This window comes from Cervus elaphus, chromosome 20, assembly GCF_910594005.1.
Source record: "Cervus elaphus chromosome 20, mCerEla1.1, whole genome shotgun sequence".
NCBI classification, from domain to species: Eukaryota; Metazoa; Chordata; class Mammalia; order Artiodactyla; family Cervidae; genus Cervus; species Cervus elaphus.
In genome coordinates this window covers 56,292,561-56,319,967 of record NC_057834.1, presented here as the reverse complement: position 1 = coordinate 56,319,967, position 27,407 = coordinate 56,292,561, and the positions used below count along the sequence as shown (strand labels likewise).

The 27,407-nt window shown below is 36.6% G+C and overlaps 1 protein-coding gene across 3 annotated transcripts; it reads right to left on the bottom strand.

Annotated features, from left to right (window-relative positions):
• Window positions 1-7,675: 7,675 nt before the first annotated feature.
• Window positions 7,676-26,856, bottom strand: LRIF1 (ligand dependent nuclear receptor interacting factor 1). Of its 3 annotated transcripts, none has more exons than XM_043877533.1 (4): window positions 26,354-26,856; window positions 12,602-14,111; window positions 11,161-11,433; window positions 7,676-10,248 (listed from the first exon to the last, which is right to left on the bottom strand). In XM_043877533.1, the coding sequence occupies exons 1-4, from the start codon at window positions 26,419-26,421 to the stop codon at window positions 9,808-9,810; spliced, it is 2,292 nt and encodes a 763-aa protein (XP_043733468.1). In that variant the 5' UTR covers window positions 26,422-26,856; the 3' UTR covers window positions 7,676-9,807. The 3 variants fall into 3 exon arrangements, with proteins under 3 accessions (XP_043733468.1, XP_043733469.1, XP_043733470.1); XM_043877534.1 differs by having other exon boundaries at window positions 12,602-14,103; XM_043877535.1 differs by lacking the exon at window positions 12,602-14,111.
• Between the last annotated feature and the right edge of the window lie 551 nt (window positions 26,857-27,407).

The window sequence follows — 27,407 nt, the reverse complement described above, 5'->3', positions numbered from 1 at the left end:
TTGAATTGGTGATGCCATCCAACCATCTCATCGTCTGTTGTTCCCTTCTCCTTCTGCCTTCAATCTTTCCTAGCATCAGGGTGTTTTCCAATGTCAGCTCTTCGCATCAGGTAGCCAAGGTATTGGCGCCTCAGCACCAGTCCTTCCAATGAATATTCAGGGCTAATATATTTTTTAAAACACAATATGCAAGGAATGCCCTGGTGGCCGAGGGTTAGGACTGAATGCTTCCAATGCAGGGGACCTGGGTTCAACCCCTGGTGGAGGAACTAAGATTCTGCTAGCTGTGGGGCCAAAACAAAAGCCCTACAATGAGCTGTAATAGCACATGTTAAAATAGTTTTATTCAATAAGGAAACCTGAGAAGCATATTTTCTGGGCTCTTGCATATTTGAGAATATCTTGTTCTACAAATCATTTTTCATTCAGAACTTAGGCATGCAGAAACTTCTTTTAAAAAAAAATTTTTTTTGGAGCGTCATTGATTTACAAAGTGTATGGTTTCAGTTGTACCGCAAGGTCAATCAGTTATACATATGTCCACTCTGTGGGTTTTTTTTTTTTTTTTTTTTTGGCCACACCTTGCAGCATGTGGAATCTTGGTTCCTTGATCAGGGATTAAACTCATGACCCCTGCAGTGGAATTGTTAACCAGTAGGTTGCCAGGAAAGTCCTGCACTTTTTTTTTAAAGATTCTTTTCCCATATAGGTCATTACAAAATATTGAGTAGAGTTCCCTGAGTGAAGTCAGACACAGAAAGACAAATATCATATGGTATTGGTAATAGGTGGAATATAAAAAAGGGATACAAATGAACTTGTTTAAAATACAGAAGTAGAATCACAGATGTAGAAAACAAAATTATGGTTACCAGGAGATAAGGGGGAAGATGGGGAGGGATAAATTGGGAGATTGGGAAAATTCTTTACATTTTATCCCTCAGAACCATAAAAGTTGTGCTTCCCCTTCTTCTTAATATTATTGAAACAAAAGTATAAATTTATGAAAGCTTTTGGCTGTCTCCTAAGTAATATTATATTTTTGTCTAAATAGTTTAGAATATTCATTCTTTGTCCCTCTAAATTTTTTGTCAAAATGTGGTAGATATGGTTTTTGTGGCAGACATTATCAGTAGCCTACCCAGTAACCACTTCCTTTCTTCTTTATTCAACAGAAACTAACTTTTGTTTGAATAGTAATATTCCCAGGTCCCCCCCCAAAAAAAAAAAATTCCCAGGCTTCATTGCAGATGGTCATGTGAAATATTTGGCCAACACATGAAGATATGATGAGAGGTTTTGCTTTCCTAATATATTTCTTCTTTGAGTGTGTGTGTATGTGTGTGTGTGTCTTTCTTTCTGCTCTTGAAACTAGAATAAGACATTGGAGATGAAGCAACCTCCACATGACTATTCATTCTCTCTTCATGTTCACTGGGATAACATCAGTGAAAAAAATAGATCTAACTTTAACTTAGGTGCAGCTTAAACTCTGCTGTATTATCAACATACAATAATATAATCAGTATCAATAAAATATTCAGTATATTGATAATGGTAACAAGAGCAGTGGAAAAAGTAATATCAGAATATGGAATTTCAGGTAGCTGGTGGGTATAAAATAAAATAGGGTAGTGAGAAATGTTTCACTGATAAAATGATATTTGAGTAAAGACAAAAAATGTGAAAGAGCAGGTACATGCAGTTAGTTACAGCCAGTAACTAGAGGAAGAACAGCCAGTGGTATTGGGAATAAACCAATGTAAAGACATAAGCCAGAAATGTGCCTGCTATACTAAGGAAAAATAAGAACTTAGTTTGGCTGAAGTTTAGTGGGGAGGGGGAGACTAATAGGAGATGTTAGAGATGAAGCAAGGGAACAGTGAGTATAGGGCTTCTCCTATATGAAATTTGTATAGGGCTTTCCCATTGTACAGAATTTGGCATCTAATTTGAGTGAGATAGAAAGCCACTAAGAGGATTTTGAACAGGAGAGGGAATATTCTGATCTGCATTTTTTAAAGATTTTGTTTTGTTTGTAAATTTTTTGCTCTAATTCTAGAATAACAGAAAATTTGCAAAAATGGTACAAAGAGTTCCTTTATATCCTTTACCCCACTTCCCCTATTTAACATCAAAAACAGGAAATTAATACTAGCTCAATACTATTAACTAAGCTACAGATCTTTTTCAAATTTCACATTTTTCATTCATGTCCTAGAATCCTACTCCAGGTCCCATATTGTGTGAGTTTTTGTTTTTGTTTTCCTCCTAGTCTCTCCCAGACCACAACCGTTCTTTACTCTTTTCCTTGTCTCTCATGACCTTGACACTTTGGGAGAATACTAATCAGTAATTTTGTAGAATGCTCCTCAAATGGGGTTTACTCACATTTTCTCATGGTTGGAAAGAGCATTAGCTCAGGCTGCCATAACAAAATGTCACAGACTGAGTGGCTGCAGTAACTGATACCTATTTCTCAGTTTTGGAGGCTCAAGTCCAAGGACAAGGTTCCAGTCAGTTCAGTCTCTAGTGTGAACTCCAACGTGAACTCTCTTCCTGGTTTGCAGATGGCTACATTCTCACCATGTCCTCACTTGATCTTCTTCAGAGCGAGCATGCTGGTTCAGTACATTCTTGCTGGGAGGGGTGATTGTGGGGGATCATTCTAAAGTCTCATAAGGACACTAATCTTACTAAATCACAGTCCCATTCCTATGACCTCATTTAACCTCATTTACTTCCTTAGAGGCCCCATCTCCACACTGGGGCTTAGGGCCTCGGTGTATGAATTTTAGAAAGGACACAAACATTCAACCTGTAACAGAAAGGTTTTGCATTTTTGGAAAGACTACCACATACAAAAATGTAGTTATGCATCATATCAAGGGATTCATGATATTGATATGTCTACTTACTGGTGTTATTTATCTTGATCATTTGGATAGGTTGTGTCTGCTAGGTTTCTCCCCTAAATTATAGTTACTTCATTTCCCCTAATAGTTAATAAGTATCTTTGGGGAGATATTTTGAGATTGCAAATCCTTCTCAAACTTTTGCCCCCTAATTTTAGCACCCATTGGTGAATCTTGTCTGCAACAGATATTACCAGGGCACTTACGATGATGATTCTCTAATTCCCCTTTCCATCTACATTTAATTGAAATTCAACTTTAAGGAAGACCTGCCTCTTTTCCTTCATTTATGTATTTGATTTTTATATTCACATAGACTCCCTGAGTATATTATTCTAGGGGTTAAAGTCAAGCACTATTATATTGTTATCCACATTATTCCAGTTCTGGCCATTAAATGCTCCTTCAGATTGGCTTCTCTGTTTTTAACAAGCCTCCATCTTTCAGAGGAGCACTTCCTTACCTTCTGACATCACAAAATGTCCTAAGTTTATCTTGTATTTTTTTGCTCCAGGCTGCCCTTGAATCAAATTACCCAAGGAACTCTGGTCCCTTATGTTGGAGCATGGCATTTAGAAACCAAGATCTGGTAGTAGGTGTGTTCATTGTTCTGGAGTGTCAACTGCTTCTAGGTCTTCTCAGTGAGTTAGGAAATATGAATATATACTAACCCACACATATGCATATATATATACATATATATATGTCTGAATTATATATTAAAAACCATGAATCTATGTAGATGCCTCTTATTCTAATCTAATACCACAGGCTTGACTTTATCCTTCTTCCTTTCTTTACAAAGTCTTCCTCCAACAGTAAGAAGCTTGGCTGTCACTATCCACAATATACGTACTTACTTGTTCAATTCTAGTATATAGTAAGCAAATGCAGTTTCAGGGTTGCTAAATCATATACCTGTGAGAAAAACATTTACTAACTAGAAGACAGTGCTTAAGACTTCAGCTTTGCGCCTAGTGACGATACTGCTTCTAAGTTGCTTAGGTTGATTTTTTTTTTTCCCATCTCCTTAAGTATGGTCATGTTATTCTTTCATAATACATTTACTTTCATTTGTTAGTATTGGCATTCCAATTTTCTTTTGTCATTTCCTGCTTGGTTTTAGTCATTTGTTTATTTAAGGGTATGTGAAGAGTATGCAAGATTCTAAGAATCACATGAAAAGATATAATCAGAGAAATGTTACTCTACTTCATTCTTGCTAACCTATTGCCATTCTCTTCTTCTTTCTATCCCTTTCCTTTAGGTAGTCTGTCTTGTTAGCTTTTGGCTTATGCTTCTCATATTTTTAATTTTGTACAAATGAGAAGATGTTTATTTTCTTATAGTTCTTGTGCCTGCTAAGTTGCTTCAGTCGTGTCTGACTCTTTGTGACTCCAAGAACCGCAGTCTGCCAGGCTCCTCTGTCCATGGGATTTTCCTGGCAAGAATACTGGAGTGGGTTGCCACGCCCCCCTCCAGGGGGTCTTCCCCACCCAGGGATCCAACCTGTCTCTCCTGCATTACAGACAGATTCTTTACTGCTGAGCCACAGGGGGGAGATATTATGAAGGGTAGATACATGAAGGGTAACATGCTATACTCTTCTGTTTTGCTTTTTTTTCATTTTAGAGCATGTCTTAGAAATTACTCCATGTCTTAGAAATCACTTATCAGTTCATAAAGCTCTTCCTCATCCCACTATGTAGACATATCATGGTTTTTTTCAACTACTCTCCTATGAATGGGCATTTAAATTGTTTCCAATACACTGCAATTAAAAACTATTATAATTAATACATTTTTGTATAACTTTAATACTGTTGGAGGGATATCTTCAGGATAGATTCCTGAAAACAGAGGAGCTGGCCCCATTGGTTGAAATGTAAATGAATAATTTTGTTACATACCATCAAATTTTCCTCCAGAAAAACTGTATCCATTTGTAGTCCCATCAGCAACATGTGAACATGACTATTTCTTTACAGTCTTGCCAACATGTGTTGCCATATTCTTAAGTATTTTCCATTCTGACCAATGAAAAATGTTGAGTGGTTTTAATTTGCATTTATCTAATTGGGCTTCCCTCATAGCTCATTTGGTAAAGAATCCGTGTGTGATGCAGGAAACCCTGGTTTGATTCCTGGGTCTGGAAGATCCGCTGGAGAAGGGATAGGCTATCCACTCCAGTGTTGTTGGGCTTCCCTTGTGGCTCATCTGGTAAAGAATCTGCCTGTAATGTGGGAGACCTGGGTTCAATCCCTGGGTTGGAAAGATCCCCTGCAGAAGGGAAAGGCTACCCACTCCAGTATTCTGGCCTGGAGAATTCTATGCAGTCCATGGAGTTGCAAAGAGTCAGACACGACTGAGCGACTTTCACTTTCACTTCACCAATCTCAAATGAATTTGAATATTTTTTGAGTGAAGATTATATCTTTCATCACGAATTATCTGTTCCTGTATTTTGCCCATTCCCATTCTGCTTTTGGTCTTTTACTCTCATTACCTATACTTTTGGGGCTTCCCAGGTGGTGCAAAAGTAACAAATCTGCCTACCAATGTAGTAGCTGCAAGAGATGCAAATTCAATCCCTGGGTCTGGAAGATCCCCTTGAGTAGGAAATGCTAACCTATTCCAGTATTCTTGCCTGGAAAATTCCATGGACAGAGGAGCTTGGCAGATCCACTCCACAAGGTCACAAAGAGTTGGACATGACTGAGCATGCACACATTTATATTTTTAGCAAAATTATTTGGCTATGGTGCTAAGTAAAGGTTGTAGGAGGACACTGGTGGAAGCAGGGACACGGTTGTTTCAATAATCCAAATGACAGATGATGCAAGGTTGTCACCATACAGGTGGTAAACAATGGTCAGATTCCATGTAAATGAAGACAATTTCCTAACTGTCTAGGGTAAGAGAAAAAGAAAAATCAAGGTGTACTCCAAGATCGACTTTGGTGTATGTAAACCCTCAGTCATGTCTGACTCTTTGCGATCCCATAGACTACAGCCCTCCAGGGACATCAGTCCACGGGATTCTCCAGGCAAGAATACTGGAGTGGGTTGCCATGCCCTCCTCCAGGGGATCTTCCCAACTCAGGGGTCAAACCCAGATCTCTGCACTGCAGGTGGATTCTTTACTATCTGAGCCACCAAGGAAGCTCAAGAACACTGGAGTGGTTAGCCTATCCCTTCTCCAGAGAAGCTTAGAGTATAAGAAAAGAAAACTCAAGGTGTACTCCAAGAGTGTACACTTGAATTAGTGGAAGCCTGGATTTGTCATTAACTGAGATAGAAATCTTAGTTGAGGAAAATTGTGGGTGTGGATTAGAACTTCGGTTTGGTCTATGTTAATTTTGAGATGCTCACTGGACTTCTAAACAGAAATATCAAGGTGGTTGGATACACAATGTTGAAGTTCAGAGAAAAGTTCCTGTATATAGATGGTATTTCAATTCATGAGAACTAGATGAGACTATCATAAGTGAATATAGGTGTAAAATCAAAGACACACCAGGACTGAGCTGTATGTAACTTCAACTTGAAGAGATCATGGAGGAGGGAAAAAAATAATGAGACTAAGAAGGAGCAACCAATAAGGTAGTAGGAAATCAAGAATATGTCTTGGTAGCAAGAGTGAAGAACAAATTTCAATGTTGTTGTTCAGTCACTCAGTTGTGCCCGACTGGATGGAGAAATGAGAAATTGACTAAAAACAGGAACATGGAAACTCTTTGGAGCAACAGAAACACATCTTGCTTGGTATAGGTGTGTGTATCAGTTCAGTTGCTCAGTTGTGTCTCTTTGTGACCCCATGGACTGCAGCACTCCAGGCTTCCCTGTCCATCACCAACACCCAGAGCTTGCTCAAACTCATGTCTAGCGAGTTGGTGATGCCATCTAACCATCTCATCCTCTGTCGTCCCCTTCTCCTCCCACCTTCAATCTTTCCCAGCATCAGGGTCTTTTCAAATGAGTCAGTTCTTTGCATCAGGTGGCCAAAAGTATTGGAGCTTCAGCTTGAGCACCAGTCCTTCCAAAGTATATTCAGGACTGATTTCCTTTAGTATGGACTGGTTTGATCTCCATGCAGTCCAAGGGACTCTCAAGAGTCTTCTCCAACACCACAGTTCAAAAGCATCAATTCTTTTGTGCTCAGCTTTCTTTACCGTCCAGCTCTCACACCATACATGGTTACTGGAAAAACCACAGCTTTGACTAGACGGACTTTTGTGGGCAAAGTAATGTCTCTGCTTTTTAATATGCTGTCTAGGTTGGTCATAGCTTTTCTTCCAAGGAGCAAGATTCTTTTAATTTCATGGCTGCAGTCACCATCTGCAGTGATTATGGGGCCCAAGAAAGTAGTATCAAATTTCAATGACAGACTTAAAAAACTGTCAAATGCTGCTGACAGGTCAAGTGAGATAAAGACTAAGCATTGACCATTAGATTTAGCAATATGGTGATATTTGAAGACCTTGAGAAAAATAGCTTTAATGGAGTGATAAAGATAAAACCCTAATTTGAGTGAATTTCAGAATGAAAAATAAGAGTTTAAGACCATCAGCATAAATAAATTTTGAGAATTTTGCTCTAAAGAATTCAAGCTACATTTCCATATTATGGAATTTATTATCAGAAGAAATGAGTGCTCGATAATTCCATAAGCAGCAAAACCTTAATAATAAAAGCAGAAAACATCAAAAGGATGTAAAGTAAGAAAATGAAATGAAAATGGATGCAATATGTCTATTAGGATGATTTTAGATGATTTTATTTAACAAATACTGATACATCGCTGTCAGGCACTATCCAAGGATTTATAAATACCATTCATTCAAGAAGCTTTTGATTCTCAAAATTCATTTGAGACTGCCCTTTTCCCAATCTTTAATTGTACTAAGACATGAGCCCACAATTTCACCTTCTTCTCTGTTTATACTGTTTCCCTAAGTGAAGTTATTCAGACATATGGCTTCAAATGGTATTTATTTACTGATAGCCTTTAACTATGTATCCCCAAGCTCCAATATTTAATATTTTAGCTTGATAGGAAAGTGAATTTTTAATATTTTAGATTGTTGTATTTGCAATTTTCCCACAATGGACATGTACTGCTTCTTTTTTTAAAGCTTAATTTTTTTTTCAAAGGAGGTAATTAATTCATGAACTAATCTCCCCACAGATAGATAAATTAAGAAGACTGAGAACTAACCACTGGATCTAGCAACATGGTAGTCACTGGCATCCTTAACAAAATAGGATGAAGGGGGAGAAAAATCTGCCGGGAATAATCTGGCAGCTCCTCAAAGTTAGGGTATGGTCCAGTATACACTCCTAGGTATATACCCAAGAGACTTGAAAACATTATGTCCACACAAAAACATATACCCAAACATTCAGAAAAACACAACAATATAACATCCTAGTAGCCAAAGTATACACAACCCAAATGTCCATAAATGAATGGATAAACAAAGTATGGTATATTCATACAATGGAATATTAGCAATTTAAAAAATTAAGTATGAATACATATGACAGCACAGACGAACCTTGAAAATATTAAACTAACTCAAAGAAATCAGTCACAAAGGAAAATATACTGAATGGTTCATTCCATGCATATGACTGCCTAAACTACGCAAATTTAGAGAGACAGAAAGTGTACTGGTGGGTTGCCAAGGGATGGGGAAAGAAGGGTCTAGGGAGTGACTGCTAATGAGTATGAAGTTTTCTAGGTGATAATGAAAATTATCTAAAATTAGGTCATGTTGGTCACACAACTCTGTGAATAACAACTGTACACTTCAAAAGGGTGAAACTTACAATATGCAAATTACCTTAATAAAGTTGTTACCAAAAAAAGTGGGGGGGAGGGCAGGAGAATCTAGTTGATACTCAGTTTGCATTTGTTTTATTCCCTCTCAGTCTTTTCTGACTTTCTATTTTCTATTTTGTTGCCAATGTCCAGGTTTTATTCGACCTTACTTCCAGGAATTTATCATTTCTTAAAAATAACCTTTTCCTCCTTCCCCTTAATCCCTATCTCTACACCACTCTCCAACTCTCCAAATCAAAGATAACCAGAGATAAAAATGTCTGGCTCTATTAAGAAAAGCTACACTTTACAATTTTAAAAAGTATTAAATGTGACCATGTTCAGATTTACTTTTCCTACAGTCTTAGTCATATATTTACATATTTCAAAAAAGGGAAGCATTTGCCTAGAGATAACATACACTTTAAGCAAACAATACATTATACAGCCTGAATTCTAAAACCCATTTTGTATCATAAGAAACTACTTTGTAAAAGTTACAAAACAAACATCCCTCATTCTTGAGAAATGTTTGAATTTTTTAATAATGCTGCTATAATACATTTTCTTTCATAAAATTTAAGAAAAACTTACAACAATGGTGAGTAGAAGGTATTGTCATTTTACGGGTAAAGAGACATATAAAGATACAAGCTCATTGGTAAAGTTAAGCTTTGAGCTGATTTCCTATCTTGGATTATATAATTTTAAAAGTACACAATAATCAACTATTGCTGGAATAACATCTGAGCAATTTAGCTAAACATACAAACAATAACAAATATTCAAACTTCGGGAATTCTAGTTGAAGTAATAGAAAAATAGAAAATTTTTCCTTCCAAAAAAAGGTATCTATAGACAAGGATTCAGATATCCCATGAGTTATTCATAAAAGTCAAATGTGAGTTAACGTTTTCTGTATTTCTTACATAAAATTTTATAATCAGCTGATGAAAAGACAATTTTCACATTCAAAAACACTTTCAGAATGCACCTATAACTAACTTAATGCAAAAGTATATGAAAAAACACAGCTATTTCATTGATGCCTTTAAGAACAGCCATTTTACTATTTTTGATGCATCTTCTTACGCATTTCTTCAAGAGCTGCTTCTTTCTCTCTCAGCACTTGCTTAAGTCTTCTTATCTTTTCATCTCTAATGGTTTCTTCTAACTCTGGTGGTGTCATCAGGAAAATATCTTCAGTATAATTTTTATTAAAGGAATGGCTTTGCTCAAAAGCTGTACTTGAGCTCAATGTGCCTTTTTCTTGGTTTCCGTGAGTACAATGCTCTACCTCAGTTCTCTTTTCTTCTCTGGTTTTGTTGCAGCTTGTGAGGATGTTATGGTTTGACACATCTGAAGTTGGTAAAATACTGTTAATGAGCTGGGAACTGGTGACATTAGCTCCTCCATTTATAGTTGTGTTATTAACACTATTGGTTCTTCTCTTCTTTGGACGATCCATCTTCTTAGTGGTTTTTGCTTTTCTTTTCTTATCAATACCCTGCTGCAATTTGGGTAAGATTTCAAAAGAAAAACAAAATATTATTGCTGAATATATACTGTGCTCTTGAATTTAAAAATGTTTCCAGTTACAAATATTTAGCCATTAAATTCAACTCAACAAAACTACTGAGAACAACTACAGGAAGAAAGTAATGTTTGCCACTGTATGGTATCAAAGCGAATGGCAATGTCCCAATGATATTCACTGAGAATAAATTGCCTAATTCACATTTTCCTGCTTAAATCAACTATTAGAAGCTATATTGATCTACTACAAAAGCATAACAATCATTTGTGAAGAGCCTAAGAAATAGATTTAACACATTTAACATTTTTTTTCCTCTGCACAGTAGGCACGTATAAAAGATTATCACTGGGAAAGGTTGACTGGTTTCTGATCTGAAGTTCAGGATATTAAACAATAAGGAAACATTTATAAGTAGAATGACAGTAGAAAAAGCGACAGGGATTTTTTTTGTTCATCATTATTGTATATATTTCTCTTAAGGCTTATATTAAAAGCCATACTGTAGTGAATATCTACATGCTTATATTTTCCCTACATTTCTGTCATTTATTTTCCTTTTTAAATTTTTTTGGCCACACTGTGCAGCTTGAGGGATCTTAGTTCCCTGACTAGGGATTGGGTCCTTGACAGTGAGAATGTGGAGTCCTAACAACTGGACTGCCAGGGAATTCCCTAAACAACATTTTAATTAACTGGGGATATCTTTTTACCTGTTTATCTTTTTACCTTTATTTTCTTATATGTTTTGGTATAATACATATAGACGCAAATTTGGTAAGAACTATCATTCATATTAATACATAAGACTAAAAAATAAAAATCAAGAAAATTAATACATTCATGTATCTTTGGAGTACCTACAAAGGACACTTTAAAATCTATTACCTGTTTTCTCCCTTCCTCCTTCACTATAAACTCTGCCTCTTTGTAAGTTTCATTCTTCACCAAAGGGCTAAAGGAATCAAAACCTTCCCCAGAGCCCAACTGCTGAGGAATCCGAGTAAGGCACACTCTCAAATCTTTAGTGATACCACATATCTTTTTAAGTTCAGCATCACTCTTCAGATATGACGCCTTATTGCTTCTTCGTTGAGAACTGTTCTTGTCATTTCTTTCTTGAGTAACTTTTTCTAGTGTTGATGCCATCTCATTCTGGATCTGGAAATAGGAAAAGAAAACACACAAACAATACTGCCAATTACTTAAGCTATTTTATCACACTAGCAACTAAGTAATTACCTCATCTTACTTAAAATGCCATGCTTTAAAGTCCTAAATGGTTGGATTGCATTACTCTTACCTTACCACCCACACTTGAAAAGCTGAACTTTACTGGGCAAAATCAAAATACTCCCCAACAATTTTACTTTCTTGTACTAGGAAAGTAACAGGTAGTCAATTCTCAAACAAATGAAATGAGAATACAGACTAATAACAAGTTGAAAATAATCTATATGACATTATGTTGGAAACTGTCATTTTCTGAAAAACCCTTATACCTTTAATCAATCTTGTACTTAATCAGAATTTACCTCATTATATCCCTGGAGTTCAATGAATTCTGTACAAAAGGGGAAAATACTGACATTATTAAGTAGACCTCTAAGTACAAATATTTAGAGGTCACACATACACATATCTTAAGTAGAACAGAAATAATTATGTGGATATGTTGGGTAACTGAATGAGGAGTCAGAAAGAAGGGCTAGAAAAAGGAAAGGGAAACTTGTATATTAAAAAAAACACAATCAAGATGTTGATAAATTTTTTCCACATATGAATGAAAGGTGTTAATTAGTCAAGTCCTACCCCTTCCACCAACTACCTAAAAAACTGCCAGATAGCTCCCTACCACAAAACAAACAAACAAATCCCAGCTCTCCTCTAGGCGTAACATTAATCTCTTCATATACTAAAAGTAAGCTCTTAAATATATGTATGTACATGTACTTATGTGTACAAATATAAGCATGCATATATATTTACACACACAATTTTACGAAGCTGTGAATTCACATTATCCTTCTCCAACTCTTCTAAATCTTGTTGCTCTGTGATTTGTTTGTTTAATTTTGCTTTTAAGATTTGGCATGCCAAATGATTCAAGAGAAAAATACTGTTTGGGCTCTATTACACTTCTCAAACATTTCCCTCAAATGAAAGCTTTGGCTTAAGCATTCATGTGTGTATGGTATGTGTATGATGAAAAGGAGGATGGGAGAGGAGGGAAAAAGAGGTATCATAGATAACTAACTTTAAGAATCAAGAAAGAAAAATTTTCTATATACATAAGATTAAAAAGAACACCCTGACATGGGAAAATTACCTTTGGTTCTTGGTCTCTGAAAACACACTGTTGTGAAGTAACAGTTGTTGCATCAACAGAGGAACTTATTTTCTCTATGCTCTGGATGATATTTCCTTTCCTGGGGGCATTTTGTCCTGTACTAAATCCATCTGGTAAGACTGGCTTTGAGAATAAAGTCTTACTCTGCTTTAAGTAGTTAATAGATTGGTTCATACTATGTGGGTTTGGGGCAGAAAGAGATGGTTTCTCCACTTTCTTATTCTTCTCTGCCCTTAAATTGGCCATGGAAGCAAGCTGAGTATTTGAAACTGATTTTGTCTCCATCTGGGAAGATTTACTTTTAGCCAAAACAATATTTACAACCTCTCTGGATATTTCTGTGACTGGACTTGAACTCACTATCTGTGATGCATCTTTTCTTGGTGGAATATCAGAAGAAACTGAATTCTGTTTGTCAATTAGTGATGGCAAAACATCTGTCCCCTTTTTAGCCAAGAGATAGACTTTCCCATTAAACATAACCAAAGCATTATCTTTAATAGGCATACTTTTGGATTGTGTCCCACTAGGACTGATGGTACTCAATGGTGGCATATTTACAGTATTATCTCCCCAATTTTTTCTATCTACAAAAGTTTTTAAAATCTTTGAAGCCACATTATTTGAAGATTTAACAGGAACAAGAGATGGAGTGCAAGGCTGTAGATTTTCTTGAAAAATCCATTTCACTGGAGCAGCTTGAGAATGCTGACCACCTTTTAACTGTGTCTCTTTAGCAACATTCATTGGAATCTGTGTGGTGTTTAGAATCATTGGCTTTGCTATTTCTGTAACAGGTTTTGGGTAAATGTTTTGAAAGTTCTTGGTAACTACATTTTTCACTGTATTTACAGGAGATACATAAATAACAGTAGGTATTTGGGAGGGCTCAACTGTTCCTGAGGTACTTGTGGTGGCAGTTGCAAGTATCTTTTGCTGAACTGAAGGAGGCAATGATGACGCTGGTACAGATTTCACTTCAGCATGGGCTGGAATCTGTAAATGATGCCCAGAAGGCAAAACCGGAGACTTCACAGTCATTGGGAGACTCTGGGTATTTACTAAAATGTAAGATGAATCATTTTGTGTTGAAGAGGGAGAAACAGCAAATGTTTGCATGGTGAGTCCATCAATTTTCACACCATGACTCTGAACTTTAGAAACTGATGAGGTAAAATTTTCAGTTCCCACAGAAGTAACTCTAACTTTTTCTGCTGTATCTACTGTTCTTGTAAGAAAATAGTTTGAAGAACTGGCTGGCTGAAAAATGGGCAATTGAACTGATGCACTTGTGGAAGAGCTGGAAATCTGAGTCTGAAAAGTAACTTGAACTGGACTTCCTGTATTCCCTTTCAAAGCATCAGACATGACTGAAGATTGAACTAGTGGCATAAGATTTCCAGAGGAATTAGGAATTGGAAGTAATTGCAGAAGATTTTTTCCATCCGAGCCAATCGTCTGAACTACTTGGTACATGCAGCCTGAAACACTTAAAAAAAGATTGAGTAAATAAATACAACATACTACATGGTATATACATTTTATTTAAAAACAAGTATTTGTAAATATTATTTTTAAAAAGTAAAAATTTATAAAATATAAGTATGTAATTTGACACTTTGAGTTTTCAAAGTGAAATACTGCAAAAGAAAGATTTTGAAGTAGAAGAGATAATTAAAGATATGGCAAGCTTTGATTTAGATCTTCTCATATGATTAGGCAATGCATATGAGATATTAGCATTTATTCCTAAAACTAAAAGTAGACTTTTCTAAGGTTTTATCTTGTATAAAATTTCACCTACTAGAATATGCTCCTCTTAAACCACATATTCTCCCTTCTTCTTTTCCTTAAATTCTTTCCTCTAGTCCTTCTTCTTTACTATTACTGACCATGATTCTCATTTTACCCCCATTTATGTCATTCTATTTCCCTTTCTCTTTTCTTTCCCTAGCTAATCTGTTCTGTGTTATTCTCACTGACAATGACAAGTTCTATTGTCAGCTATTCTTTTGTTCAATGCATCTCTTAAGACACCACCTTCATGCGTTACGTGTCTGGAGACTGAACTGAGTTACTCACGTAGAAAGCAGATTCTTCTTTGATTTCAGTATGTTTGACATTTAGTACTAAATAGCTCTTGGTATGGCAATTAGTCATATTAGTTTCAACTGTCAATCCATATTTTAATAGCAACACCATTTTAGCCAAATGGCTTTCAATGAATATGGAATATGAACAACATCATTCACAGTAAGCTATCAAATACACTGGAAGTCAGTATTTCTTTTTAACAGCCTATTTTGATCCTGATAGTTATTAGCTATTACTTAGCACAGGTTGTCTGATTTAAAAAAAAAAAAATCAATACATAAAACAGTATCAGATTATATAATCAATTATCTGTAGATTAGTTAAATGCAGACACCTAAAGCTATATACCTAAAACCAACCTCCAGCTCTTGGAAAATACTAAACCCTTAGTATGGGAATCAGGGTCATCACACATGCTGATTAGTTATTAATTAAGTTATTCTTCATCCACCCATGTAACAAGTCTCAACATAAATGATATTTCCCAGAAGATACATCCTTTGGCCACTTTTAACTACACTTGCTCCTCCTTCATAATTAACAACATTACATTTGTTAACTTTCTTCATGGTATATATATCACAAGTTTTTACCATATCTTAATTTTTTTTTCACCAGTTTATGTACTGTCTCTCATGCTAAATTCTAGCAATATGGGTACAGAGTCCATGTCCTATACAGTTAACATGGCCTTATATGACTAAGATCAGATGAAAAAAAATTAAGAATGAAAAATAATGAAATAATAATTAGAATTCTCAGCAGTGTAAACGTATGTTTTACTGCCTAAAGGTGTTTTTTAAGCCTCAGGTATTAATACAAATCAAAGTAAAAAGAATTCATTTGAATCAGTTCTAATGAGATGGATGAAACTGGAGCCCATTATACAGAGTGAAGTAAGCCAGAAAGATAAAGAACATTACAGCATACTAACACATATATATGGAATTTAGAAAGATGGTAATGATAACCCAATATGCAAAACAGAAAAAGAGACACAGATGTACAAAAGAGACTTTTGGAATCTGTGGGAGAAGGTGAGGGTGGGATGTTTCGAGAGAACAGCATCAAAACATGTATATTATCTATAGTGAAACAGATCACCAGCCCAGGTTGGATGCATGAGACAAGTGCTCAGGCCTGGTGCACTGGGAAGACCCAGAGGAATTGGGTGGAGAGGGAGGTGGGAGGGGAGATCGGGATGGGGAATACATGTAACTCCATGGCTGATTCATGTCAATGTATGACAAAACCCACTTCAATACTGTAAAGTAATTAAATAAACTAATAAAAATAAATAAAAAAAAAAAAAACCAAAGCAAATAATTCTATGCAGTACACAAGCTAAGAATGCTTTTTTAAAATCTTTTTTTAAAAAGATCACAAATATTTTGTCATACGTAAAAATTATGAATTTCACTCACTATCCATAAATAAAGTTTTATTAGTAGAGAGTCACCCCTACTTTTTATGTACTGTACATGGCTGCTCTCATGCTGCAACAAGAGTTCAGTAGTTGCAGCAGAGATTATATGGCCTGCTGCTGCTGCTAAGAGTCATTTCAGTCGTGGCCGACTCTGTGCGACCCCATAGACGGCAGCCCACCAGGCTCCTCCGTCCATGGGATTTTCCAGGCAAGAGTACTGGAGTGGGTTGCCATTGCCTTCTCTGATTATATGGCCTATATAGCCTAAATATTTACTATCTAGCCCTTTACAGAAAATGTTTGCTAGCTTCCAGTGTAGTTCAACCCACAATCCCTAAAAGAACTTAAACTGTTGGGTACATGAACATGTAAATAGGCAATTATCATTGAGATGATGATCTATTTGGATGACAACAAACATGCTGACTCCTTTCTTAAAACATTTTCTTCCCAAGGCTTCCTAGATACCATATTCTTCTATCTTTGTAGTGGTTACTCAGTCTTTGCCAACTCCATCCTTGAATCAGCCTTAAAATGTTGGAATTCAACAAAGTTTAAAGTGAACTCTTCCTACTCAATAAGCTTTGCCCCAGATGATTTATTTTATATACATGACTTAAATTACCATCTATATATCAACAATTCAAATATTTATATCTTAGCTCTTTTGAGTCAGGCTTGTATGTCCAACTTCCCTCTTCACATTTCCATTCAGAATCTCAAATGCACCTAAAACTAAACACAGTCTTTCCCAGTGTTCTTCCTTCAATAAATGGTATCCCAACTATCTTAGATGCCCAAATCTAAACAAGTAATTCCAGCTTTCTAACCATATGTATCCAACCTATCTCAAAATCCTGTTGATACTATTTCCTAAATTTCTCTTGATCTATTCAACTGTTTCCAAATCAATTGTTCCCACTCCAGTCTATCTCTGGTTTGGTCTGTTACGGTAGCTTAACAACCAATCTTTTCTTCAGTCTATCATCTTCTCTTCAAATTACTTAGCACTCTTAAAGCTGGCTGGCCCTTCCCTACTTAAAATGTTTCATCAGCTTCCCAGTTTCTCTGAGTGGTAAAAAAGAAACCAAGAGATTCTGATGCAATTGAAGACAAAGGAAGAGAGAGTTTCAAGAAAACTGGGTAATTCCACTGAAAGTTTCTGAGAGACCAAAGAGAAGGCAGATTAAAAATGTATACAGGAATTAATGACATGAGGATCACTGATGGCATTAAAGGGCAGTTTTGTGTGGAAAGAAGTTGGTAGGAGTGAATATGAAGAAAGGAGAAAACTGGCCAGTAGCTGGAAACTAAATGGGGTCAAAGAGGAGATTTTTTTTTTTTTTTTAATGTTAGGTGAACTAGAGCAGCAGTCCCCTATCTTTTTGGCACCAGGGACTGGTTTCATGAAGACAATTTTTCCATGAACCGGAGTGGGGGGATGGTTTCAGGATGATTCAATTACATTACATTAATCATGCACTTTATTTCTATTATTATTACATTAGTTACTACATCAGCTCTACCTCAGATCATCAGGCATTAGATCCAGAAATTGAGGATCCCTGAACTTGAGCGTAAGTATTCATGTGAGTCACCAAAAGGAAGAGACTGGAAATAAAGGAGCAAGAGGGGTAATTAATAATGTAAAGTTTGAAAAGGAGGTAGGAAATTGAGACCACAAGTCAGGTGAAGAGACCTAGAGAAGTGTCTCTCTTCATTGGAAGAGAGGTTAGGTACATTTGGAGGTTAAGTTTAAAGCTTTGGCATTACAAGGTTGAGGTAATTCTGATCTAGTGACTTTTATTTGCACTGTGAAATAAGGACATAACACCATTTGCTAAGAAGAGCAAAAATAGGGAGAAATTTCAAGAAATCAGAAAGATGCAAAAACAATCTTTCAGCAAGAATAAGCTGACTTTAGAAAATATCAGTCATCAGACAGTGTTAATGGCCCAGGGAGGTAGGTAACGATCATTAATTTATAGTGATACCAACTGTGCTGGTGAAGTCTCCTTGTTTTACCAGGTATAGCCAAAAAGAAAGTGTTATCACTAAGTTCATCCAAGGCTGCAGTGACTTCAGAAGGGTGTAACAAAAATCAAAGAGGAGCAAATGATTTTAGGGTATTGAAAACTTTTTTCAAATAATGAAATGCAGAATCTATACTAGATGGGATGAAAATGAGAACATAAAAGGCTAACATTTAGGGAGAAAGGGGCTTCCCTGGTGGCTCAGACAGTAAAGAATCTGCCTACAATGCAACGGAGCCAGGTTTGATCCCTGGGTTGAGAAGACCTAGAGAAGGCAATGGATACCCACTCCAGTATTCTTGCCTGGAGAATTCCACAGACAGAGGAGCCTGGCAGGCTACAGTCCATGAGGTTGCAAAGAGTCAGACATCACTGAGCGACTAACATTTTCACTTTTTCACTTTCATAGGGAGAAAATAAAGGGAATGGACTGAAGGGCCAGATTAAAAAAGTCAGCGTGGGAGCACTTAAAACAACTAAGCTAAAATACAGGAACTGGTGTTTGGAAAGCAGGATGCCTAAAACCAAGGATTTTGTAAATGCAGCAATTTCATCTGATAACAACAACTACAGAAGTGGATTGATGGTGACAGAATGGAGAAAACATTGAAGAAAAAAGATCTTTGTATTGAAAGACCAGGTGACAAAAGAGATTACCCACATAGATGCTGAAGTCATTTGGATTAGAGAGATGATTAGGAGGTGGGTGCTTAAATTCAGTGACAGGAAGTTGGTACATGGTGTTAATGAACCACAATTAAGACCATCTACCAACTTTCTGTTGCTGATATGCTAGAAAGTTGACTTGAAGCTCACTGTCTTCAATCTATTTTTCCCCATATTCTACTACACCTTATTTCCAAAAATTACCAAGTATGTCCTCACAGTTAAATCTGGCTTACTCTGTCTTCATTTTCTAGGTGCTCTCTGCTGAAGCTAACATTGGTAGCTAATTATCTCCCTATCTTGAACCTCTTCCAAACACGGTTTCCATTGTGTGCAGTATTTCTTTTGTCTTTCTTACTGTTCCACTTCTTATTAATTTTCTGCATTTTAAGCATCCAACTATGACTACTCCTGATAATACAGTTCTTGACTATTTTTCTTTCAAGACATTCCTTTGTAAATCAACCATACTTCAATTTTAAAGAACTATTTTTAAAGGCATTCTTGCATAAAGACTGCATCAAGGTAAACAGTTCAAAGCTTCCTCTATTAGCTTCAATTATCTCCTTTGCAATAATGACTCTATTTATTATTTATCTCTATTTATTCATTCCAATTCTTTAATATTTATCTCAATTCTATATTTGTAATGTCTGACCAAATATTTTCACTTTTAAAACCATTACTTGAGTTAAAATTACTCTGTATTGAAAACTAATACTCTTTCTTACCATCCCGTCATGTGTCAGCATTTTCCAAGTCACTTAGGTCTTACAGTATCTAGCCATCTCTATCTTCACCACCCCCCTTATTCACCTTTAATTCACTCAGAGTACCTTGTATTGATACCTTCAAAGGATAAACATACAATAAATGTATACCCAATGAATCACCAAGTCTATATTCTTCCCCCCTTTTTTACAGCTCTTTGTCACATTCTCTTTGTCTTCGCCACTTCTACTTCCTAGATCAGACCTGTATCACCTTGTGTCCTGTCCTCAATATCTCATTCCTATATTTTTTGGCTCTGACTTTTAAACTAGATTTCTTGACTGCAGCCATTATTATGATGTATCTCTGGCAGACTAAATCATTGTTTCCATCCTATTACCTTCTTGCTCAAAGTTTCAATAATTCATCACTGCCAATTCAGTCTGAGGTTAAAATCATCTACAACCTAGTCCCAACCAATCTCCTATAACATCTCAGCATAAAATCTCTGGTCTTATCATAAAGGTCTTTACTATTCTGGATTGTCCCATGTACAATATTTACTCTAGCTATTCTTCAAGTTTTTTTTTTTTTCTTCTCTAACAATTTAAAACAGTTATAAATTGAGGGCCAATCCATTTTCTCCATGAAATATCTCCTAGACACTCAAGCTCACATTAATTTCTCCCAACTTGGAATCCCTAAAGCACTCTTGTTGTTGCCATTAATGCCACATGTTATATAATGCTTTCTGTATTGTCTTTAATCTATTAGTTAATTTTTTAAAATGAGTAAACTATTGTTTTCTTCAGTAAGGCTGAGACTCCTTATGGTCAGAGACTATATCATTTACTTTCTAACTGTTCTTCCAATACCAAGCACAGAAGGCCCTAACAAAATTATATAAAAAATAATGCAACTCTTTGAAATATTTCAAATACATTAAAATGCCTCAATACCTGTATTGTTTAATGTATTTCATCTGTCAGTAATATCTGGCTAACAGATTAGAAGTTTCAACAGAACAGAATCCATGCTTTTATAATTATTTGCATAGTGGATAACATAGGTTGGACTTCCCTGGTGGCTCTGATGGTATGGAATCTGCCTGCAATGTAGAAGACCTGGGTTTCATCCCTGTGTCAGGAAGACCTGCTGGAGAAGGAAATGGCAACCCATTCCAGTATTCTTGCCTGGAGAATTCCATGGACAGAGGAGCCTGGCAGGCTACAGTCCAAGGGGTCCCTAAGAGTGGGACATGACTGAGCAACTAACACGTAGTCTTTTAAGGGCTTCCCAGATGGCACTAGTGGTAAAGAACTTGCCTGCCAATGCAGGAGACGTAAGAGTTGCGGGTTCAATCCCTGGGTCAGGAAGATCCCCTAGAGGAGGAAATGGCAACCCACTCCAGTATTTTTGCCTGGTGGATCCCATGGACAGAAAAATCTGGCCAACTACAGCCCACAGGGTCACAAAGAGTCAGATACCACTGAAGCGACTTAGCACACACGTAAACACATTTTAATCAGCACAGTAGTTAAGCAAATCACACTGGCTCCCAATAGGTCATTCACATACTTCATTATATGACCCCTGTACTCATTTTATAAAAAAACATTTATACTACACAAACTCTTTTTAAAAATCTGATCCAGTTTTTTTCCTCTTTTCCACTTCCCCTCGAAAAAGGGATGGAAAATACAGTCTCTTTTATGTCAGTATATCAGTAGAGATTCATATGATCTGCCAGAGACCTATTCATATCTATGTTCTCTATACCTAATAGAGCAATTGGCACACTGTTAACAGTATTAGCTAATTTGAATCCTACAAGCTGTAATTTTTTAAAAAATCCATGATTTCCTAGTAATAAATGGAATGAGTTCCAAAGATTAAACAGAAATGCAGAATGCTCAGGAAAGAAGTAATAAACCAGGATGAAATTCATACTTCCTCCATCACTACACATTTTTTTCAGACACAGAAGAGACCTTCCATTTAAGATACTAAAGATTATATTCTTCTAGCTAAGGTTAGAACTAAAACTAGAGCCAGATTTTGCATCCCATGCTCTGGTTAGGTCACTTAAACAAAGAATAATCAACATGCTAATTACTTTAAATCAATTAGGATTTGAACTGAGAAATTACATTGGAAAGTTATACAGTTTAAGACTTTAAAAAAGGACAGAGAAATGCATTAGGAAGATTACTGGCTTCTAATCCTAGCTCTCCCAATTATTAATTGACTTTGGTAAACTTACTTAATTTCTTTGAATCTCTCTTTATTTGTAAGTTTTGCTATAACTGGTTGGGATGCTGATAAGCTCCCAATACATGCTAGACATCTTCCATTAAAATATTATAATTGCTGTCCAAGATCAAGTAAATGAATCAGGTAGTCTTCTGAAAATGTGAGAACTTTAATAAAAGATATTCAATAAACTTATTATATAACTTTTTTTTCATTTATTTTTATTAGTTGGAGGCTAATTACTTTACAATATTGTAGTGGTTTTTGCCATACATTGACATGAATCAGCCATGGATTTGACATTTTTGACTTTTTGTTTTGAATGAAGCATTTACAGATTTGATATGGAATCATAAAAATTTTGCAGGTTAGGACTTCTCTGATGGTACAGTGGATAGGAGTCCTCCTGACAATGCAGGGGATGCAGGTTTGATCCCCGGTCTGGGAAGATTCCCCACATCACAAATAGCTAAAGCCCATGTGCCACAACTACTGAGTCCACACTCTCGAGCCCGTGAGCCACATCTAACAGCCCATGTGGTGTAACTACTGAAAATGATGTGCCTAGAGCCTGTGCTCAGCAACAAGAGAAGTCAGCACAATGGGAAGCCTCTGCACCACGACCAAGAGTAGCCCCTGATCACTGCAACTAGAGAAAGCCTGTGCTCAGCAACAAAGACCCAATGCAACCAAAAACAAATTATTTAAAAAAATTTTTGTAGGTTAATAAACATTTTGTAGATAATTTCACAAAATTTTCAGCTGCTAAGAGATTTTTTCCAACTTACTCTCTATGATTATTATGATAATCTCTATAATTATTATTACTCTATTATGCACATACATAACATATACAAGTACATAATGTAATAATATATGACAATATATTTCACATGACATCATATGCATAACAGATGCTGCTATAAATAGTTGTCATTAACTCTAATCCTAAGAAACAGTTCAACAAGGTAGGTACTGCCATTCCCATTTTATAGTTGAGAAAATGGAAGTTTAGTAATATTAAAGAACTTATTCAGAAGGACATGCTTTCTTGGGCAATCCCATTCACTTTCCTGTATTTACTTTAGCATAACCTCAATATAACATGGTCCTCAAAACTCATGCGTAAACTGAGATATTAATGAGAAATACATTTCATTTAACCGGTATGTGTCTGTCTCTCATATACACACACACACTCAAATCACATAAACAAAGATAATAACACACTGTACAAAACTATATGCACATCAAACTGACAATGAAACATTTTATAACCAAGTCTCCTGCTGAGGACACCCATTTAGCTCCCTATTTAAGAACAAACGCTCAAAGGCGGATAGAAGCCAACTGCCAATCACATGGCATCCTAATTCCTATTATTGTGGGATATATTGTCACAGGCTTTTACTATAATTCTTCTAAGCTGATGACTCACAAGTCTCTTTGTGAACTCTGACTCTCAAATTTCCACCTTTGATTCTACCTGAATTTCAGATTCAAATATCTCACTGATCGCTTTCTTGGTGTATTCCTCATCTCAATTAATTTGCCAATATCTGCCCAGAAAACTGGCATCATAATTGACCCACTTTTCTTCATACCAATTCACTGACAAGATCTGCCCATTTGCCTTTCTGTATTTCTTTGAATCCAACCCTTGCTCTACATTCTAGCACAGGCTTTCAGAATCTCTGAAAGGACAACTTAAATAGAATCTTTATTCACCTGACTTGGCACCTCAAATCCACAGTCATCAGTTACCTAAAATTGACACGTGACTGTAACAGTTCTTTTCTTAAAATCCTCAGAAGGGTCTCCAACGGAGAAAAGTCTAATCTCTTTAGCAAATCCTTATGAGCTATCTATTTATCCTACTTGTAGTATAGACTCAAACAATAAATACCAATTACTAGTAATACCTTTTTTTTCTTTTTTAAATTAATTTCCTCTGCCTGGGTATAGCCTTCATTCATCTTTTAACTGGACAGCTAATACTTAATATTCCCCAACCTGGCCACTCCAGAAACCTTTCCCACAATTTCCTTTCTCTATGCCCTCACAGGATCATCCTGTGCATATTTTTTATTAACAAGTGTATTATATTTCCCCCATATGTTAATATTTTTCATGGGCATGGTCCATGGCCTATTCTTTAATCAGTCTCTCCATTTAGTACAGTCTGTCACACAGCAGGCACTCAGTAAACAGCTTTTAACCAAATGTTTTAACTATACTAAGTGACGAACTAGAATATGAACTTAGGTCTCTGTTAACTATCTTCTTTCTCTAACTCTACCAAGGTCTTTGTACCTCAACTGTACCATTCTGACTCTCGCTTTGCTCTTTACATATAAAGTCCAAATCTAAATAAACTTAATGCCTACTATCACAGATATCTTCCAGATTTCTCCTTTGTACTATAAGATTAAATTTTGGTTTTACATCTTATACCCTGATGAATTTGAGACACTTTTAAAGCAATCAACATTCTGTATTACATTACTGAAAGCTTTTACAGCAGGAAAAAGGTAACTCAAGATAAATCCAAGTATTCATAGAAAATAAGAAAATCATATAATAATTTTAAGCTTATAAAAAATGATTTTGTACAATAAAAATATTATCTGATATGTAAGACCATGAAGCTTCCAAAAAATTATAGAGCTGACATTAATCCACCTATTTACAAAAGTATCTTTGGATGTCCTGCAGATTGTTAATTATAAAACAACAGAATCAAATATGCAATCAGTAACCAAAATAAATGTCAAAGAGTTTCAGAAAGGCATCTGGCAAATGTCCCGAATATGTGATTTAAAATCTCAAGGACTTGAAGAAAAATGCATTCAAAGATGATAAAAATTATGCATAAACCAATGAGTTAGCAAACTCCAAATAATTGATAAATGTAGAAAACATAATTCAATTTGCAATGTTTTTAAATATAGACAAAAGTAGAAACAGGAAAATAAAGTACACAATAAACAAAAAGTAAGGTTCTTACTCTAATTTCTGATATTTAAAAAGAATAAAACCCTGAAACAAATTGTATTAAACTAGGGTAAATCAAACGTTATCAAATATGCAGGTATTAAAACAAGATAGAAGAAATCAGCAACCATTAAAGATTAGTTCCATTTTTGCATATCCATACAAGGCACTATCTCTGCCTTTCCCCTTAACTTCCACCAAAAACAAGCCAACAAAAAACATACATGCACAAAAGCTGGCTCTCATTATGATCTGAAATACAATGGTTCTTTCTTGGCAGTTTTCAATGCAGTTTTAGCTAACCACTTTTGATGATCATTTCGTTTTAGATTATTACGCATGCTTTTTTAAAGTGTTTATCACAATTAGGTTTCATATCTACGCATAACTACCTACTTCCTGGGCTAAAATTTTTACAGAAGTAAAATTGCATCCTTAAAATTATAATAATAGCTAACATTTAAACAATGCTTTTCTACGTTTACTGCACTAAGTATTTTAGTATATTCATTCTTTTAATCCTTAAAATACCTCTGGGTGTTTTTACTTACAGACTGGAAACCAAGTCCCTTGGCCTCACAAATAGTAACTAGCAAAGCAAGGATTAAACCTAGTGATACTGGTTTTCTTCAAACATAAATGCTCTTCCATGATTTTTACATCTCCATTTCTACGGTTTCTTCTTCTCATTTTCTTCTACATTTTTTTCTCACCACTTATTATATACTCACAAACCACGGATAGTTTAACTTAAAATATTCTACCTTAGCTTACAATTTTGTTCGTTTTGCTTCATCTTGAATGTTTTTTTTAAAAAATGAGTTAGTGATACACTATTGTCTAAATTTACAAATAAGTGTCTAAGAAATACAGGAATCCCCCTCTCACAAATGTAGTTCCTCTACATGTACATCCAATTCGAGATGGCATTCTCATTACACCTGCTTCAAATACGCTGTTCCGAAGGATTTTACATGATAATTCCTCTATTTTCATTTTTCTGTATCTTCAAATAAAGCTATCATTTGAAAAAAAATTTTTTTAATTGATTCCTTTATTTTAAAACAACTTTTCAGTTTCTATATTCTTATCAATCACGAAAAAAAAAAAAAGCCTTTCCTTCTCACAAACTCTTACATTACAGCTATTTTCCCTGACGGTCCAGCGCCACCTGTGCTGCACTTGCTAATCCGCTCTGATTGCTGCGTGTTTCTCTGCGAATGCGCGAGAATCTTCCAGAAGATTTTGATCATAGAGGCGCGCCGGCCATGTTGATTTTTCTCTCCCATGGAGATCTACTCTGTCAGCCTATGAAATTCAGACGCTGGAGTCCTGCGGCGCCAGGGCAGAGGCTGACTGCGTCAGACTCTGAAGGGGGACGTGCTCTAAGGGATCTAAGCGCCAAACTGCCGCGCACTTTCCCTGGAGTGCTCACCCAGAGGGATCAAAGGCGTCTGAATTGCAGAACGTCAGGAAACGACGGCCGACTCAACATCCTGCTCAGAGACGGGAGAGGGGCCGCCGGGTCGAGGGAGATTCGAAACCGGTACTTACCAATGCGAGGCGTTGCCTGACTTTTCCTCTGTAGGTTTCAAGAAGACCCTTTGTAGGTTATTGGACATTTTATAGGGTTGGGAGGGGCCAGTACATCCAGGAAAGGGGGCAGTGCCGGGGCCGAGGTCCTCCAAGGGACGAGAACGAGAGCGAGAGCGAGAGCGAGAACGAGAATGTTGGGCTGGAGTTGTCCCGGAGCAATTCAGAGGGGTTTGAAGCTGAAAGGAGAAGGATGGCAGGCTCTCGAAAGGGTGTATCCTCACGCTTCGGAGGGAGGCGGCGCAGCCACCAAAAACCGGAAGAATAGAAGAGACTGACGGGGCGGGCCCGTCCCTAGCCTCTCAGAGAAGGGTCTCGAGTCTCCACCCATTCAGCGCCTGGGACTTCGCTCCAGAGCCGCCCGGAATCAACGCTGGAGGCGTGGCCTTAATGGCGCCGCCCCTATGGGTCCCGGGTCAGCCGTGAAGACCGAGCCAGCAGGGCTCGGCCGACCCCGCCCACCAAAGCCGCCAGCTAGCAAAGCTCAGCCTGCCAGCTTCCGGTATCGTCACATCCGGTCGCCAAGATGACTGGCTCGCTAGCACCTCGCCCTTGTACTGTGATCCAATCAAAGGTGATGTTTGCCATCTCTTCTTCCGGATCAAGTAACGAATCGCAGAAAAAAATTCTCCAGATGCCTACGCAAAATAAAATGTTTCCGGGGCAATCGCAAATTTCCTCCCTTTGTATTTGCCGCTGGTCTAAATTTTCTTTTCCGCCCGTGCTTTAAAAGACATTGGAGGGCTCTTTCGGAGTCATATGCACTCCTGGAATGAGAAAATTTTAAGACACCTGCCTGTGGCAAGCGCCTGTTTTATTGCTACTTCCTGAGGATTTCTCGGGTTTTATTCTCTTACTTAAAGCTTTGCCTCGAGAGTTAACCTACGGTCTCCCTCCACTCCGTAATACTCGCTGGAAATAACACTGTCATGTAGTTTTTTAATTCCCTAAAAGTTTCATTTCTTGTATTGACTTACTTTTTGGCATCTTTATCTGACTTTCCAGAGAAATACTT